This window comes from Papilio xuthus, unplaced genomic scaffold (assembly GCF_000836235.2).
Source record: "Papilio xuthus unplaced genomic scaffold, Pxut_1.1 DF827461.1, whole genome shotgun sequence".
In the NCBI taxonomy this organism is placed as follows: domain Eukaryota; kingdom Metazoa; phylum Arthropoda; class Insecta; order Lepidoptera; family Papilionidae; genus Papilio; species Papilio xuthus.
In genome coordinates, this window is record NW_013531188.1 from 4,375,715 (window position 1) to 4,395,212 (window position 19,498).

Below are 19,498 nucleotides of genomic sequence, written 5' to 3' on the forward strand. Positions count from 1 at the left end.
GGCCGATTTATTACTTGTACAATTTGTCGTTGCGGAAACGCCCCTTAAATAATTAAAACGACACTTCTTAGTCGTAGTCCAATTTATTACTGTCAGATTACATGAATAGTTTTACACTTGTCTTATAATTTTAATATTAAATTATACCAATTAAAAAAACCCATTTAATATCTATTATTTTAATTAGTCTTCGAAGTTTTCAAAGTATTTAATAATATTTGAAAACTTCAAAAGAATACATTAGTTGATTTAATTAATATTTCCTTTGATATGAATCATCGATAGCGGAATGGAAAAATGGTTCATCGAATCTGAAATATCCATCATCAGGTCTTTTAGAATCTACAAACGCTTTATGATTCATCTGATCGTTATAATTAGTAGCAGTTTCGTGATATTGATGACTGTTTATAGTATTTCTATTCGCATTTCGATTGTTAGCATTTACTGGTTTGTCCTTTTTATCATCTTTCTTAGGTAATATAGGAGTTGGAGTTACTTTTTCGTCGATTTTTTTGTCTCTAGCATCTGTGCCAGCGATAACTAAATCTCTATAATTCCTCTCATCTTTTCTTAAAGCAGCGTACGGATATTTGTTTCTAAATCGATAATCGTACCTGCCAGTTCTCGCGTAATAATCGTCATCGAATCGTCGATATGGGTCATTAGAATATCGATATCTTAAATCGACACTCGGTGGTGTCCTCACTACTTCTGGTAAATGAGCGTAGTATATGATTCTCTTAGGTTTCCGTGGTACATAATTATCATAAGGCTCATCGTATCTATCGACTCTAGGACCTGGGTAATATCTTTTACGATCGTATAAATCATAGTAGGGGTCACGTCTATACAAACCATCGTTGTAGTACTTATCTTCGTAAAACATTCGTCGAGGATCTTCCGGATAGTAGATTGCTTGTCTCGGATATACCGGTTTTTGTTTCATCAAGTCGTCTTCATCTGGTCGAACGAATTCTGTTCTTATATTATCAGTTCTAGTTGATCTTTGAACGGATTCTCTGTCATTTCTAGATTCTGATGTGTCCAAACCTTTGTTCTGAGTAACAAAGTTAACTCGTGGTATACGTGAGTTTATAAGATCGCCTGATGCTTTTGGAGGAGTTAGTATGTTGTCTCGGGTTTTATCTTCGTTAGGAAAAGGTAGTTTAACCCAGTTCTCGTTGGAAGCCCTCGCTCCACGTCCAATAGGTTTATCTGTCACTCTTTCAGTTGTTTGATGTGATATGGGATTTTTCACGTCATTGGTGATAGATATTTTAGTTGTAGGATCTTCATCAGAGTGCAAAGCGCTAGGAAGCCAGAGTGTATGTTGATTTATATTGTCATTTCTCATATCAGTATTGACACTAAAAAACTTCTCCTCTTCGATAACACCTCGTCGCCCCCTTATTGAATCTGCTAATTCGTCCTGAAAACGAAAAATTCATACTATGAATTAAAGCACATAATAAGTAAAAGTTGGTTAAAATCTTTTGACAGTAGGACATTTTTAAGAAATAAAATAAGTTTACGTACGTGGTCTTGAGATGGTGGCTGAATGTCGAAGGAACACGCCACTTGCAGTAGCACTGCCATCCAAAGGACAAATATTTTTGTGTATTTCTTCATATTTTCGGTCTCTTATAACAACTGGAACATAAAGTAATCGTTTATTAAGCAGTTTAGATTAAAAAATGAAAGATACTGGGACGCCTACATTTTTTGATCCGCAAATATATTATCTTAAACGTAACACGTCAATAGAAAAATGGCGGACATGTTGTGATGAAATCAAAACGGAAGCCAGGAAATGTCCACCAAACCATGAATGTTATTCGAGATTATTAAATCTGATGGGCGTCCGATGACCTTGCAGTCGGATTTGTCCAAAATAATTACGGAAGTTTGCCTCACAAAATAATTTAACCATTTAAACATTGGTACACATTTATACGTACCAAAGTAAACTTTAAAGGCGTAGGTCCTAAGAAAGTAATGTTTAGTATAGATAAATGTAAGGCTCTATCAAAAATACATCTTTAAAGTAACAAGGAATGTTAACACATTCAGTGCCGCCGATTAGACTTGTCAGTTCACATATGTGAAAGCCGAAGTCGGCGTGTTGAAAAATCCCGGCATATTTATTTACGGTACTTTACTACAAATAGTCATGAAAAGAGCCTATATCCGTTACGCTCCGAATGACCACTATCGAAACAACTGCTATATATTGATTGTTGTCAACGTTCAGTATTGTTCCATTGAATTTTATCGAAAACGGACATTGACCCAGTTGTAATAAAAGCCAAGAATTTCTTTTATCCTCCTGTACTCAAGTTATTATTCGTCTAGAATAGATAAAATATTTAAATAGTCACTGCTACTGAGTAATTACTTTGAAAAAAGGCGCAGGCCACCTTTTTAATTTTTACGTTAAAAGGCGGCAAGCAAACAAGCGGGAACCTAAACTTGCTGAAACAGCGAAGTCCGCTGTCCATAGACTTCCGCAATTGCAGATGCATTGCTTACCGTTACTAAACGAAGGAGGACACACAGAAAAAGAATATTTCCCTTACTATTCGTCCTCACCTCCGTCAAAACCCTCTCCCAAGGACTAGACAGGGAAACTAGACAACACTAGGGAAAGATAACTAAAATTAGGCCTCAAGAACGCACACTTATCAGACGAAATGCGGAATTACTTGGTAGTAAAGCCTGTCTTCTGTGTGGTCGTGGTATTGAACCGGGCGGGCTAGCCCATTCCTGCGAAGATGTTGTTGCTAGCGTCTACCACTGTTCATAAAATGTGTTATCATAATGGCTACTATACAAAGTGTATAAACATTTTAACTACAAAAATGTTTGCAATAATACCTATTACGACACCAACGGTGTTAAAATATACCAATATAATTACTTAAAATTACTTACGGTTGCATAATCCCGAAGTATTCGTCCAGCTAGCCCAGGGGACAACAGTGCAATGACAGCCTCTGTCGTCCCCATCGACAATAGTCACGGGTAGTGAGTGTTTTGTCTGACCGGATGTATACGCGTTTCCATTATACGCTGCAAAAGTTCATTGGGAAGTATCCATTGGATCTAGTCATTTTTCACAGGCTCATATAGATTTGGAGCTAAACAAATACTTGATATATAAACACGGCTAAACACTCACGTATATACGTCCGGTGCCGCCACCGGACGTATATACCTTAGTGTTTGAGCCGTGTTTAAATATCAGTTTAGTATAATGTCTCACGAAAGTTTGAACAATTTAAAAACAAATACTTATATCTAATTTACAAAGCCTATGCTATTTTCGATTGCCATCCAATATATACTTCTCTATAAAATACACAGATTTGCCCATTTTTAATGAGGAAACGTAAATATTTAATAATTTTGATCATTAGAATCTCACTTCACTGCAAAAAAAATATATATAAATTGGGGAAAAACCAAAATTATTTTAATATTTCTTTTTATTAGTTATTAACCACGATGATATAACAAAAGTAAATTTCGAACTGACGCGCAGAATTAAAATACTAGTAATCTTTTAATTTTTTCAAACGACAATGGAAACACGCACATAACGGTGTTGCTACGAAAATCTCTCGACAATATGGAATACATATATATTACATCCGCGTCGTTTTTAAAGGCAATGGAGTTATGTCCAGTCAACTATATGTGCTATATTGTCATGTTAATTACTTGAGCTCTGTTTGATTTAATTAACTTAACGAAATGACCAAACAAGCTAAATAGTCAATCATTTAATTTATATATAATAATATATAATATTATATTTCAAAGAATTATTACTGCATATGTGAGATTGTATGTTAGTGAATTCTATGCTGACGACCTAAACGACTAACCGTGGGATTGAGACCTATATCTCCGTTTAAAACATATTATCATCTCTGTTTTATGAAGTATAATAACAGGGATGACGATATGTTTTATACAGAGATTTTGGTCTCAGAAACCCACGGTAAACCGATTTTGTGAGTGAGGTGTCGAAAGATTCGTCTTCTTCCCCGGAGTGTCATGTGCATTGTCACCACCATACAGAGGACATAGGAAGTAAAATTCTAAATAAGTGAAAAAAGAATTCGAAACTATCTTGTCATAACACTTTTCCATCTGTAAATCAATTTTTCGTTGTTTACGAGTATGTTCTAGAATAATATAGTTTGCATAATGACTAGGGCATAAAATAGTTGGAAAGGAAAAAGAAACAAATCAAATTGAATTAGTATATAAACCTTTAATACTAATATTGTTCAGTTTGCAATTAAATTTGATAATTATAACTCAAATGAACGCGAAAGTAGACATTACAAGAGACCATAAATTAAACGAAAAACTAACATAGAGTTAACTAAAACTTTTTCGTATAAAGCTCAAACGTACGATAAGGCATCTTTGTTAGCACTTAAAGATATAAGCTAATATTAAAATGCTTTCATATTTAATTGTTTACGATATTAAATTAAACAAACGAACAAAAGAGTATCGATCACACAAAAAAAGTTAAATAAAAACTGGCAACACCAATATTCTTTCCAGATTAAAAATTAAAACAAAAACATTTTTTTTCTGTGCAAAAGTCACTGGTAAAAGACAGAAGTATGTATTTTAATAATTAAATTAAAAAATCATACACTTAACACTGGTCAGTAGAGATAGAAATTTCTATCTAAACTTAGTATAGGTTTTTTTTCTTTTATTGTTAGACAAAGTTTTCTGAATAATAAAGTTAAAATCATACATATCCCATAGTTCATTCGTAAACAATCAAAATATGCTTTGTAATGGATAAAATTGGTACAAACACTTAAATTATTTTTATAATAAAATGTGAGAATATATAAAAGTTAAATTGCGACATATTGATATTTATGGAACGATATTATATTTACCAGTCTCATTTAGTGCATTTTTTGTTTTTTTTTTTGGTACAGGAAACAAACCTTCATGGTAGTTTTTTTTAATTTAACTCTTGTTGCAATTTATTTTACGAACACTATTGTAGAATTGTTTTAGGAAAACGGGGTTAAAACATTAGACATTAATTGTATTAAACTAATTATTATATTTAAGTGTTATTTTAGTATTTGTAACAATTTCATCCATAAATGCGTTTGTGTTAATCTTGAAATTACACTTGTAGCACACTGTCTCTGCTCTTTTCAATAAGAATGAGCGGGATGACAATATGTTTCGTACAAGTGTTTAGACAGTGGAAACGCATTTACTCCTGTCCGGCAGCCATGGCGGCGGGCGCGGTCGGCTCCTTGTCAGACTTCTTCTTAGAACCTGACACAATGTCGTCGATTCGCAGAATTAGAATTGCCGTTTCTACCGCTGTCTTGTAGATCTGGAATGAATATACGTAAATTACTAGTCTTAAATATAAATCCACAAAACCACACTGGGCTATGGTTGACTATGGCCTAGTCACCCCTAACTTAGGGTGGGCTCTAGATTGATTTCATGTTTCATACAGAATAAACAATTAAAAATAGCGTACTATGTCATACACTGTCATCTTTTAAGTTACAAAGATGTCTGGAATTTATATGACATAAAACAATTTTAATTTCCCTCAAATTCATTTAGGACTGCGGGGGTTAGTCATAAATTGGTGATTTTAGCTTCACGTTAGCGCTGCATTAGGTACTAGATTTAATGTTAATTTTTTTGACTCCTAAATTCCTAGCCTTGAAGAGATTTCGTACTTAGTTGAAGGTTTTAGTCTACAATTTCGATATAAGTGCGTATTAGGCGCTTGAGCGGAATTGATTCCAACTATTTTAGTGATAAAATTCGAGTGTACCTGCATCTTAACTGCGAGTGGTTCCCATATACCCTTGGCGGCCATGTCGACGATCTCTCCAGTCTCTCCGTCAATGCCAGCTGTACTGGCGCCAGCAGCGTGGCGCGCACGCAGCGCAGTCAACGTGCGGATCGTGTTCGCGCCGCAGTTCTGAGCCAGCGTGCGCGGGATTATCTCTGAAATTAATAAAACATTGTATTCTAAACTAGTATCGAAAAATTATACAGATATATATCATACAATATTATATATCTATATATATATATATATAAAGGAAGGGAAGTAGTGTTAGTTACACTATTTATAACTCAAGAACGGCTTTATCGATATGGCTGAAAATTGGTGAAGAGGTAACGTAGAGCCAGGAGACGGACATAGGATATTATTTATTCTTTTTTTTTTTTTTTGGAATTTATGCCTTGAAGAGCTTCTTTTTATTTAACTTATCTATATATTAAGTTTTTTTATATATTCACGCGGACGGAGTCGCGGGCGACAGCTATTTGATTATATAATGATTAAAGGTATCATTTATTTTAGAATTTTTACACTTCAACGACCTACTCGAATCCGTAGTTATCCTTCAACAGGAATCCGAATAACAGGCTAAGGGTTACCACTTACAGGAAAATAAAAACTAATGTCCCTTACTAAATAAAATTGTTTGTTAACACACGAGATTAGTAAAGTGAACAGATATTACCGAGTGCGTGTGCCACAGCGCGGTACGGCGTGTTGTGCGCGGCGTTGGCGGCGAGCGCGCACGACACCGCCATCTCCACCGCGCCGCCCCCCGCCACCAGACGCGGGTTCAGCACCTGCAAATATATACAAACATATATATCGTAACAAATAAAAACCTATTTTAAACACAAAACCATTAGTCTCCATACTTAGTCATTTATAATCTTTATTAATATTATAAAGAAGAAAGATTTCTTTGTTTGTATTAAATAGGATCCGAAACTACTGATTTAAAAAACTCTTTCATTGTTAGCAAGCTACACTATTATCGGGCGACATTGGCTATGATTACATTTTTTTTAATTTTTAAACTTCGCATGAGTGTCTGCGCAAACACAACTGACTTTGAGTACAAAACTATTGAAATGGCCTATATTTAACAGATTACGTACCAAGTTCTTAGCGACGTGCAATGCATCCTGAAGATTCCTCTCGATTTCATTCAAAACATCTTTTGACGCGCCGCGGAGAAGAATTGTGCACGCCTGTAATAAATAACTCGAGTTCCACATGAGAAATTCAAAAACATTTTTTTCTTATTTTCATCAGTTCTATCTTTATTAACTCTAACATATTTCTTTTGCGTAACTAAAAAATGTCATCTTGACAGCGTTATATTTGTCAAAATATAACGCTGTCAAGATGACATTTGCTGCTCCCTCATTGGTCACAATGAGGGAGCAGCACGGTTTAATGTTGCTATTATCATAATTTCGAAATTCCATAAAGACTTTGTGGATTTACCTTAGGGTTGCTGCACTGTGTAACAAATGTGAAGTACTCGTCGCCAATCTTCTTGACCTCGAACCTGCCGGCGGCGGTGCCCACGTCGCTCTCCTTCAGCTCCTCCGTGCGGTTTACTATGGTGGCACCGCACGCGCGCGCCAGACGGTTGTTGTCAGTCTTACGTAGTCTGTTAATTCATAAATAGCTCTATGTAACAATAGCTGTCGCCCGCGACTCCGTCCGCGCGGAATTAAAAAACAAACTTATACCCTATGTGTTCTTTCATACTATGTTCTACATCTATACCAAATTTCAGGGAGATCCTTTGGTCTGTTCTAGATACAAATATACATCTAAACATTGGCGTTTATAATATAAGTAAGACCATTAAGTAAAGTAGACATTCCTTATGTTTACTAAAGTCGTCGGCTATGTCCTCACTTTTTGTTTTGTTTACTGGGCTTCAACCAATTTAACAAAAATGTTCAATCTTGTGATCTCATGACTGTCATACAAAAAACCCAACTTTGCTTAGCTTATATTATGTTCCGAGTATGAACCTACCCAAAGCTTCTTATTTACTATCATTATTGATAACATATCACACATTTTCTGCTTTGTCTCCTTACCTGCGGACGGCAGTAATACCAGCTTGCACCAGATAATGCTGTGCCAGATCTGACACACCCTTCTCTGTCACCACTAGATCAGGCTTGAGAGCGATGATATCTTCACACTGACGCTTCACAAACTCTTCTTCTAACTGTAGCAGCTTTGTAAAGTCCTGTCATAAAGAAAAATTACAATAATGAATTTGTAAACCATAAGTTCACAAAGAATGCAACTAGGTTTTACAGTCAAACCTGTGTAAGCTAGAAACTTCTATAAACACATATTAAAGCTCCGCAAGAGAGAAACTTTTATAAGCAAGAAAAATATTGCTGTCCTTTGGATTCTCACATATTTGTAAGTTTGACAATATATAAATAAAACAGAATATGAACACATCAAAAACCTTCTTTTTCAAATCAATTAAAAGATGGTTTCTAATAATTTTGTGTAATTCGATAGCACTATTACATTATTCACTTTTTTAAATTATTTTGCATTTAAAAGTGTAAGTAAAACTTACCTGGTCACCGAACACCTCAACATTTGTCTGGCTCTCTCCCTTATTGTATTCCAATGAGCAATCAAGCAACACAATACGGGGGTTCTCAATAAGACGTCGCATCTTCGGATGAGTGACATCTTTGTTGAACATCACTCCATTCAGTACACATGACTCCTCAATTGTACCTCCGGGTATCTTTTCTACTTTAGCATAGCTGAAAAAACAATTATTTATTAGTACTAAATAACAGTGTACAAGAGTCATTAGTCAGTGTTCTATATCCTTTTAAGAAAATAAAAATGGCATGGCTGGTTTCCGCCACTGTAAAATTTATCTTGACACTGCATAGTTTGTGATGAATACACTTAGAACCCACATTAATAGAATTTTGCAGAAGTCACAAAGCAAAAGGGAATGTGTAAAGATAAGATCTAATAGAAATTACTAATAATTAACTTGTCACTTACTTCTTAATATCAACCTCTACTCTGCCGTTGTCAACAATAGTGACGGTATTAACAGCATCCAGGGCAATATCAACAGCAAGATCTGCCCAGCGACCAATGTACTTGGTGCCTATGCAAGATCGGATCTGGAAATTGTATTTATACATCACTTAAACCATTAGCAGATTATTAGCCTAATACAAGGAAAACAGGTAACTAAATATTAGATCGGAAAAGACCTAAAAATTAAGAAAGATTTATTCAAATTTATAAATTCAACATTATCTTTACTTAGTACACCATTTCAATAACTTTGTCACAATTTATTTACCCCAAATTCATAGTTTCTAAGTCAACTAATAGCCATGTTTTTTTATCCTTTGTTTCAATCTAAACCTTTATACATAAACAAGAGACATTACACTAAAACTTATTAAATTTCAAAAACGTTCTTCCTCACACAACTTTATTATTTTAGTTACTCTTTAATCCACTATATCACTTTTCTTTATCAAACAATATAGTAGCCACCATGTTTGGCATTTGATATTCTTTTTACTTAATTTAGGTGTCAAATAAAAGCTACTTACCACTTCCTTCAACTTATCTCTGTCGTTCAAATCAATTGGAACAGAGATTTTTTCCTGAAGCAGTTTGACGGCATCCTCCAAAGCCTGCCGGAATTCTCTGATAATTACTGTAGGATGTATGTTCTGTGTCAAGAAGGGTTCTGCAACTGCTAGCATCTCTCCTGTTAGAACAATTACTGATGTTGTGCCATCGCCAACCTAAAAATATAGTTAATATGTTAGTGGTATCTCCATGGTAGTCAAACTTCAACAGATCCCTTTGAATTATTTTGGTTTATGTTGATGATCAGTATTATAGTTACAACTTATTATATATATGTTAATTTGTTTGGATAAATTAGTAAAAAAAACATATTTAGGGATAAACATAATAGACATGGATGGAGTCAACAGAGCGTGCGACTCCGAATATCTTCATGTTTAATGTTGGTAGTTAATGTTTGGTTATTTCGCTTATTTTAAAGACACAAATCTAACCTCTTCGTCTTGTGTTCTCGCAATTTCTATCATTGACTTAGCTGCTGGATGTTGCACTGTAATTTCGCGAAGAATAGCATTGCCGTCATTTGTCATCACGATACCACCCATCGGGTCCATTAGCATTTTCAACATAGCTTGTGGACCAAGGCATGTTCGAATAACGTCGGCTATCGTCTGAAATACACATCGGAAAACGTTCAAATGATGTTTCATTGTAACCTAACGACGAAAATGATGTTTTTAATATGTTTTGAAGGTAATTACTTTCCCAGCGCGAATATTATCCAATTGAACCTTCCGACCGGAGTCACGTTTTGTATTTTGGCCTGAAAATTTTATTGTTCATTGAATAAATGTTATCAAACAACCATTATATTTTGAAAACACACTTTTACTTACTCAAAACTAAAATCGGTTGCTGTCCGTACATCGTAAATAATTGAATTTATTTGTAAAATAATTTAATATTCGAAAGACCGATTTCGTTCTCAAAATCGCGTGGTGCAGATGATTAATCGGTGTTGCCAGCGTAATTGAAATTCTTTATCATCTTCCTTATTCTTTGTTCTTGCCTATTGCCAGTGTAAAAAAACACATTTCAGATGGAAAAAAATAGTTTAAATTGTTCAATTTTATTTTACACAAATCACTTGTCACAAAAACATATTTTTAATAATAATTTTTGTACTTGACAAAAAATTGAGCAATATTATTGTATGTTTCGAGGAATGAGATGAAAATCTCGGTCTCGGAATATGTCCATGCTTATGAAAAAAAATTTGCATAATTTTGAAATTAAAAGGCTGGTTATCACAGGATATCTGAGAATATCAATCAAAATTCCTTGCGCCATCTTTTTTCTTATGTAATAACAACATTAAACAGGATCCTAATCTCAACATTAGTGCTCAAAGCCAATAGTTATCAAAAGCCGCCGACAGAGGCCAGCTTTTTACCATTAGAATAAAGAACCCTCAATGCTGTACTCGTTAGTCTAGAACAGCCATATTTTTTAATTACATTAAATTAGACGTATTTGTTTACAGATTTTTTGGTGTTCTTTGACCATAAACAGAACCTGTTCATTTGCCGGCAACCAATGGATTATTGCCCTCTCAGATTGAATATCTCCTTTTGGGCATTTAACACACACTATGACTAATATTCAATAACAGTTACTACGTCCAAGTTGATTGGGCAAAGTACATTGTAGCTTCTGCTCATATTTCGCAAATTAGATGCAGTATTTTTATAAAATTAGCTTGAACGCACTATTTAGGGAAAGTACCCATATTACGTGACCCGCTTAGGGGGGGAGCGGAGTCTTTAAAATACTACGGTCAGTCACAGGAGCGGGAGCGTGGTTCAGGTTTTTGTCACGTAGTCGTTAGTTGTTTTTTTTTATAATACATAGTTCACTAGTAATTTAAGTATTCATGCAAAAGACGAGTATGAGCCAAATGTTTTTTTTTTATTTTTGCCTGTGAAATGGTTAAAAATCATAATTATGAATTACTACGTAAAAACTAAAGGGGGAGAGGGGGTCTTGGCATATACTACGAGTGGTCACGAAGGGGAGGGAGGGGTCGAAAAAAAATAAAAAATAGGTCACGTAAAAAATACATTCCCTTATTTTCTTTTAACTCCAGGGAATGTTACTAACTTTCAGCTTTCTTCGTTAGAATATTGGTTCAGTCATATATTATGTTTTAGAAAATAAAAGACGTAAGACATTTTAATGTTTATTTTTTAATTTCATCTACAAATTTAATACGATAAAACATATCTTCCATTAACTAGGCTTTGCATTTGATATTAATTGATTTAAAAATAGCAAGTGCTTTTAACGAGACATTTAATAAAATACGTATTTTCAATAAATATTAAATATTGAAGAACTTTTTAATGTATGTGATTCTATCCCTAATTATTTAGCAAGTTATTTACATAAGCTTAAATATATACAATCTAATTATTAAATACGACTAGTAAGGAATGACTAGTAAGTTGTGAATAAACTTTTTAAAATACTACGTGACTACATTTTAATCGTATTTTGATATTTCGATAGGAATTTTATTAACTTAATCAATAATGTCTTCATCTAAATCGGAAGAGTCGTCTTTGGTTCCTTCATTGTCATTCAATTTTTGTGCATTCTGGTTTTGCGTATCGTGTAATTTTTCATACAGGCCTTTTAAATTCTTCATTATATATGAAGTGCCATTGTTACTACCCGCGTGAATATTATGATCGTAATATTTATTTGATGTTTCTGTTTGATCACGAATCGGAACGGAAAAGGCCGAAACGTGTCGAGGCCTTTGCCCAAAATCTCTACCGAGCCTCTTATCTATAACAGACTCATCGTGTCGAGCTTCTTGTGGTAAAGTTGTCTCCGCTCCTTCAGTGGCTGTACGCTTTCTATCGTAAATATGACCAGAGACACGTAGATCAATAAAAAAGTTTAGTGGATCGACTCCAAATTGAGGGTTGTATAGAGGAGGATACCACATAGGAGGAGGAGGAGGTAGGATAAGGTTAGGTGCCGGAACGTTCTCAGGGTTCCTAGTACACGGCGATTGCTTCGGCAGTTCCTCAGTTCCGACATCAACGTAAGTGGATTGTCTGCCAGGAGGTCCAGGACTGCCGCTCGACTTTGCGTCCACTTTAGGGGAATGCTTGTCCACCGTGAGTTCCAATGGAACTTCGGGTCTGGGTTCCGGTTCCTTTTTCTCTTCGTCTTGCTTCGGCCATTCCCGTCGCCATTCGGTTTCGTTTTCTGCGAAGTATTTGTGGGCGCGGCGCTTGAAGCGACGGTGGTACTGCTGTGGGCGACAACCATGTCTAGCGTTGACGAATGATCTTAGCATTTCGCTGAAGAAGAAAGCATGCGGTTGAAGAGGTAAAGCGCTGTAAAGATATGGTGGAGTTGCTGCCAGGAGACGGGAAACGAGTTCCGTGTTCCTCAGTTCCCTGACGTGAGCCTTGGCAGCCTCCGTCGGTTTCTCCTCTTGAACGGAATTCATCTTCTGTAACAAAATTAAAATCATTTTAATTTTTTTCTACTATCTTTATTATTTGAGTGTCATCAGGGGCTCGACGCGAAGGAGATGCATTTCATTGAGAGTGCATTCACTTGAATAGGGGTGGTACGAAAGCTCTTTATACAATACGATTGGAATTTTGATAGGTAAAATTACGAGGTAATATTATAGAGTTGTAACATGACCAACTTTTTTATCTTACTCAAGTACTTATATTTTTCTTATTCACTGCTAAACAGTAATTTTATATCTTCCTTTTGCTAAACAACTTAAGCAAAATTTATCAATTATAATAATTTTTTTTTAATTTTTCCTTTACGCCAAAATATAATTAATAAGGCTTTGCATCATTCTAAGCTAAATTTGCATAACTACTTAAACTGCTAATACTTTTACTTCAATATATTTGCCGTATTGTTAAACTTGTTAACGATGATATTGAATTTATCACGATGACAATAAATAGGAAACGATATAAAAATCGTATGGTATAAACGCGGTCCGTGCTTGCACTTAGGCTGAAATAGTCGGTCGGTGATTATGGCCGGCTCTCGCGAACAATACCTTACCGCTATACTACATTCTCTTTACAACGCAACTCACTGACTACGCTTTCTATATGGACATGAAAAAATACCTTTACTATTGATCTTATGATCATTAAAAAAAGCAAAACTTTTGGGTTCAATGTAGCTCAGTGTGTATGACAATTTTGTTCTAAAGTTTTTTTTTATTTAATATTGTTGAAATCTATCGACTCAGCCAGTTACAATCTATTTTTATGTTTAAGAATTAGAGATATATTTATGTTGCTAAAAGCTACGTTTAGTGTTACCTGTTATAGTCCAATTGTAAATAAATTAATTTTGTAATATTATAAATGCCAAACTTTAGATGAATGGATAGATGTTTGTTTGAAAGTATCTCCAGAATGGTTCAACGGATCTTGTTGAAATTTGACACAGATCTAGAACATACTCTAGAAGAACACATAGGCTCCTTATTAAGTTTTATTTTAAATTCCGCACAGTCGGAGTCGCGGTCGACAGCTAGTTTAAATATACACTCAACTCTTTATAAAGCTATGTAGGCAAGAGTAGAGTCGGTATTGCGTATGTTTTTGTTTTTAAATCCAATACGATGTGTACGGCAGACTGTATTCATGTCGGAGTACTCAATGTCGGCTGTCGACATCGATTTTTCAGCTCAGCGCTGTTTTATTGCCAATATTCCAATGACTCCGATGTATCCGCGTACAGACTGATGGGAATTTGTTTTGACATTTTTTTGATATACGTAATATGCAAATTATTTTAAAGATGCTATGATATTCACGAAATAAGATGGATTAACTTAATATAAGGGAACGTACCCATATTATGTGACCCATTTAGGGGGAGGGGGGGGAGTCTTTAAAATACTACGGTCAGTCACAGCCAAACGGTCACGGTCAAACACAGCGGGGGGGTGCCTCAGGTTTTTATCACGTAGTCATTAGTTGTTCTTCTTCATAAAACATAATTCACTAGTAATTTAAGTATGCATGCAGCTTTAAAAAAACTTAGAAAAAACTAAAAAAAATAGGTCACGTAGTATGGGTATGTTCCCTAGTAGCATACTAAACATCTAAACATAAAATATATTATATCTTTTGATTAGAAACCAATGAACATACATTGTATATCATTTTAAAAGTTATTGAAATAAAGAAATCCAATCTTTAGAGTTAGACGGTCTTGAAAATAATTAATTATTTAAATTAAAAATTTATAATTAATTAATCCTTTCGTTTAATTAAACAATTTATCTCAATGTGAAACTATTATACAATAGAACAAAGGAAGCCATACGTAAATATAGTAATGAGGCCTCGTCAAATGATAGGAATTAAATGTCATATTAGCATACCATTGAAAGAGTTGAGTGAAAACGATACATCGGATTTGCGTGACAATGGGTAGCGTGGGGTGCGGTGGTACACAATAAATTCAGAGTGGCGTATCTCTATTCAAACAGTTGATACGAAGCGTGAAGCGGGATGGAATCTTACGTGCGGCGGCAAACATGACGGTTGTACCATGCCACCCCAACCTCCCCAATGCCTTTATACTACATTTTTTGACGTACTTACAAATCGCATTACATTAAAATTCTATAAACATTTCTTTTCGAATACTACTATACTATACAAAGAGTAGATTATTTGAAAAGTACTTGACTTCGACAATATTCAATTTATTTAAACATAAATCAATAACTATTTGGAATACTAGTTTATTATACGGTAAAATACATCTTCGCATCCGCATATTTAATTGATCTTCTAAACATTTGTTATTCTCTTATGTGTTGTTAGAATTAAAAAAAAAAGTAAAAAGATCCCCGTAGGTACTGAGTACCTAACTATGCGCAAAATTATCAATACCAAGGAAGGAACAGCAAAAAAATTAATTCGACCATTTTAAAAGGGCATAAAAAATTCAATTGGCATCCGAACAAGAGCCTCGGCAGTGACGTCGAATGCAAAGGAAATTCTATTTTTCTATGAAAACCATAGCATTTTAGACCTTATGTCTGAAACGTAACATGTTGTCGTCATATTCCAAAGAGCGGTCTAATAAAAGCAAAGAGTTTTTGTACTTTTAAAATTAAAAACGTCTGCGTCCTTTTAGCGGCGTATTGTTAAAGGAGGCCGTGGCGGCAATTTGGCGGTAAATAATATGATTGTGGAGGTGTGCGGCACACGGCGGCGAACGTTAATTTCCATATTAAAATCGTCACAAAGGAAGCAGATTCAAAAACGTAGCCGGTGGCGGGCGGGCGGCGCACAGATGTCACGGAGCAACGAACGTTTGTTATTTTTGATGTGGCATTCATTGTTAGAAATATGACATTACATTAATCAATTTTAAATACTGAGTTTGGATTTGTTCTGTGAAATGTGTTTCAATTTGCATACCGTAAAGTTAGCATCAAAGTATAAAGCAATTTATAGGTAGTACAGATATTTTGTAGAACATGTAGGTGACCTCCTACATATTCCCTAGAACAACTAACACTGATATTTTTTAGGTAGACATAAAACCAAATATAGAAATACTTTGCAAGTTTGTTTTACGTTTGTCGCATCCAACATCGCCGTCACTTCGTACATCGGTAACGTCACAAACAATATTGCGCTCAGATACCGTCGGGGGATGATAATCGCGTCAAAACGCACGTGAAGTGCCGGGGGTGGCGGTGTGGCGGGGTGGCGCAGCGGCGGCAGGCGGGGGGTGCTAAGCCGCTGACAGCTTTAAAACCTACCCGATTATCCCGCCGAGTGTACTCCACACTGAGAGACAGAGATTTGATTCATGCCTTACTTTGTGTACTCTGATTATAGTTCGCGAACGTGCTGCAATTTTGCATTCGTTGTTTTAATTTCATTTCGAAATTTTAAAAGAAAGTTTTCAATGCAGTGCATGCAATAGTGAAACGAAATTTTTCTTTATCACAAAGGTTTTAGCGAACATGAATAAACGTCATCTAAAAAAGATCTCATAAAGTGTAAAGCATTACTAAATGAAAACATATTTCATAAAAGCGACATTCTATGTATGAAACCCTAAAAAATATACATCATACAGTCTCGCGATTTCTTTGTAATACGCAAAATTTGATTGCAAAAAGTATATACGAACAGAATGACAGGCAAAATTACAAGTTCGGTATCACGGCTCACTAAACAGGCAGCTCATTCGACCAGAAATATGAACGCAGGCAATTTCCTAGCAGATCAACTCGCTCGATAACAACAGTATTAACTCGCAGCGAACGAAAGAACGAATCAGTGAATGTAATGGAGTCTGAATGAACGATGAAGTGTCATTTTCATAGTACATTCGACTGGAACGGATAAATTAGTAACAAAATACATATATCAAAAATTTTGTTTCTTTTTCGAAATATTTTTCGCTTGTTTTTTGGATATGTACGTATTATCTTACTAAAATGTTTAAAAGCCGATTTTGATCATAAATAACCCTAATTTTGATGATAAAGTAACGTAAATCTAATTTAAATTATTATATATTTTACTTTAACTCATTATGTAAGCAATACAATAATAAGTTTCTTATCTACCATGATCCAATTACGATTACAGAATTAAAATAGTATATTTTCTATAATAGTATATCTGACTTAGTTAAAGTATGCAAATAAAATGTTATCCAAACGTATTTACTATTAATTTTATTTTTTAAAACGTCTGAAACTATACATCGCATAAAAACATCCCAATTGTTGCTGAAATTCTATCTTAAAATCTTTCTGATGTTTTATATTCAGCACTCTTTTATTTTATTTGCTACGGAGCCGGAGATCCGGTGCCTAATAAAAGCCTTATCGTATTGCGCTGCAACAATAGCAAACTGTCGTCTACCTTACGTCAAAGCAAGGAACATGGAGCTAAGAAAATTTATAGATGTGCTACGCTCACTTTACAAAAGTTATTAAGTATTCTATGATGATGAGTTCATTGCTCTGTATTTTTAATTTAGTATAGTTAAAATAATAGTAACATTTTAATAGTGAATTAGAATATTATAAAGGATTAATTACACTGACCAAGCCTTTAGACATCCACTAAATTACTGCATTGAAATAACAATTTATTATAATTAAAAAAATATGCCATATCTATTTGATAAACGAAATCATAGTTCTTGAAATTGTTATTCATAGCTACGTGGCGGAATTTCTTTGTCTATTCGAAGTTTACTACGAGCGGCGCTACAATATGTCGTAGACATTCTACGACGTCGACACTGTAACAAACGTAGTCAACGCTTGCTACGACGGTGCTACGTTTACCATAAAATATAATTTTTATAAAACGTTTTTAAATCAAATATAAAAAAAACAACTTGTCCCTAATTTTCACAGTATTCTGTCAAGTATTTATGTAAATTAGGAAAATATACGTAAAAAGCTATGTTTAAAATACAAAAGAAAATATACATTTAAATTCAAGCTATAAATGATGGAAGACACGTCACTGAGAGCTGTGAGTGTGTTTGCTTGTAACAGTCGATCAGCCACCACTCTGACATACGATACGCCCGATCTGTGAATATATAACGGAAAAATAAGTCTGTCATGTTGATATACTCGTATTTTAATTTACAGATTAAAAACCTTTTATAGTTATAAATAATCATATTTTTGATGCAGTAATCAAAACTTTTTACAAGTTATTAAATATTTTTTTGTTTATTTTAGAATTCGGAAATGTTGATCTGACTTTTTTCATCCTTTTTCAATTAGAAATCTTTTTATTCCAATTTAAGGTAACGTTTTTTTAATATCAATCGTGCAACGTTAAGACAAACGAGACCGGGTACTACAACATAGTTAACTGATATAAGTCTGCTCTCATTAAATGTGAAGGAAGGGATACAGACTAGTCTGAGACTAAATCCGTTAAATCTAATGAGCAAACAGTAGGCGAACGAAATTGAGTCTTGTGTTTGCTTTAGGGGACTTACCTTGCATACGTCAACATCGGCCCGACGACATCCCTTCGTCACATCCAAAATGTAAAATAAAACCAAAAATGTTATAATATGAATAATTTAACGTGGAAATTAATCAAATTTCGTACTTGACAATGATTCATCTATCAATAACAGAAGTCAGTAATTAATAAGAAAATATACTACGTTGAGATAGAAATTCAACTTGGACTTTTATCTTAAGTGCATTTTCAGTTTCACCAATGTCAATATACTAGATTGCAAAACATACATTCTAGAGTTTGAATCCGTCTTTAACTATTGTTAAAAATTAATCGATAAAAAAAAACAAAAAAACATAGATCACCTAAGTCTATACGTGTCGCCTTACTAGAGGTGTGAAAAAATGTAATAACTACTTATCGCGCACTTATCAGAATAAGTACATCACTTTAGATATACATAACAACGTAATGTAAGCACATGCAAATCAAATTTATAGAGATTTTAAAATAATTTACCCACTTCAATTTAAATCTACTCCCTTTTCAATTTATCTCGTACGTATTCACAATTCCCGGTAGATCTGGTGACAATGGACCGGCGCGGGAAACGGCCTCAAGTCTATTGTTTCGACGTCGACGCGGACAAGCTTTAAAATACTATGACTGACTGTTGTATAGGTAAAACTGTGGACTCATTTACACGTAACATACTAACCAGAATATAAAGAATAGTAAGCGGTATTATAAATAAGTATACCCATAATAAAAATGATATAAATTCCACTAAATTCGTCTAGTAATTATTTAATATCTACATACTTCTAGTACGTTTTACGTTTATGTAAACGGTATGATAAACGCTATTTTAACAGTGGTAGAACCCGCTTTAGCATCGCACAAATTGTCCCGGCTCGCCCGGTGAAATACAACCACCACACAGAAGACAGGCGTCAAGTGGAAGCAAATCTGCGTTTCGTCTGATGAGTGTGCGGCC

General features: G+C 34.5%; 3 protein-coding genes across 3 annotated transcripts; all 3 read right to left on the bottom strand.

Annotated features, from left to right (window-relative positions):
• Positions 1-216: 216 nt before the first annotated feature.
• Positions 217-3,013, bottom strand: LOC106119346 (uncharacterized). The gene is made up of 3 exons (XM_013314264.1): positions 2,935-3,013; positions 1,540-1,653; positions 217-1,432 (listed from the first exon to the last, which is right to left on the bottom strand). The coding sequence occupies exons 2-3, from the start codon at positions 1,630-1,632 to the stop codon at positions 254-256; spliced, it is 1,272 nt and encodes a 423-aa protein (XP_013169718.1). The 5' UTR covers positions 1,633-1,653; positions 2,935-3,013; the 3' UTR covers positions 217-253.
• Positions 3,014-5,090: 2,077 nt separating this feature from the next.
• On the bottom strand, positions 5,091-10,493 carry CCT3 (chaperonin containing TCP1 subunit 3). The gene is made up of 12 exons (XM_013314563.1): positions 10,354-10,493; positions 10,219-10,280; positions 9,952-10,128; positions 9,475-9,672; positions 8,906-9,030; positions 8,457-8,652; positions 7,954-8,108; positions 7,343-7,511; positions 6,991-7,083; positions 6,558-6,672; positions 5,855-6,030; positions 5,091-5,395 (listed from the first exon to the last, which is right to left on the bottom strand). The coding sequence occupies exons 1-12, from the start codon at positions 10,382-10,384 to the stop codon at positions 5,270-5,272; spliced, it is 1,623 nt and encodes a 540-aa protein (XP_013170017.1). The 5' UTR covers positions 10,385-10,493; the 3' UTR covers positions 5,091-5,269.
• Positions 10,494-12,038: 1,545 nt separating this feature from the next.
• LOC106119294 (uncharacterized) lies at positions 12,039-12,983 on the bottom strand. The gene has a single exon (XM_013314209.1). It carries the CDS (start codon positions 12,981-12,983, stop codon positions 12,039-12,041), a length of 945 nt encoding a protein of 314 aa, XP_013169663.1.
• Positions 12,984-19,498: the final 6,515 nt, after the last annotated feature.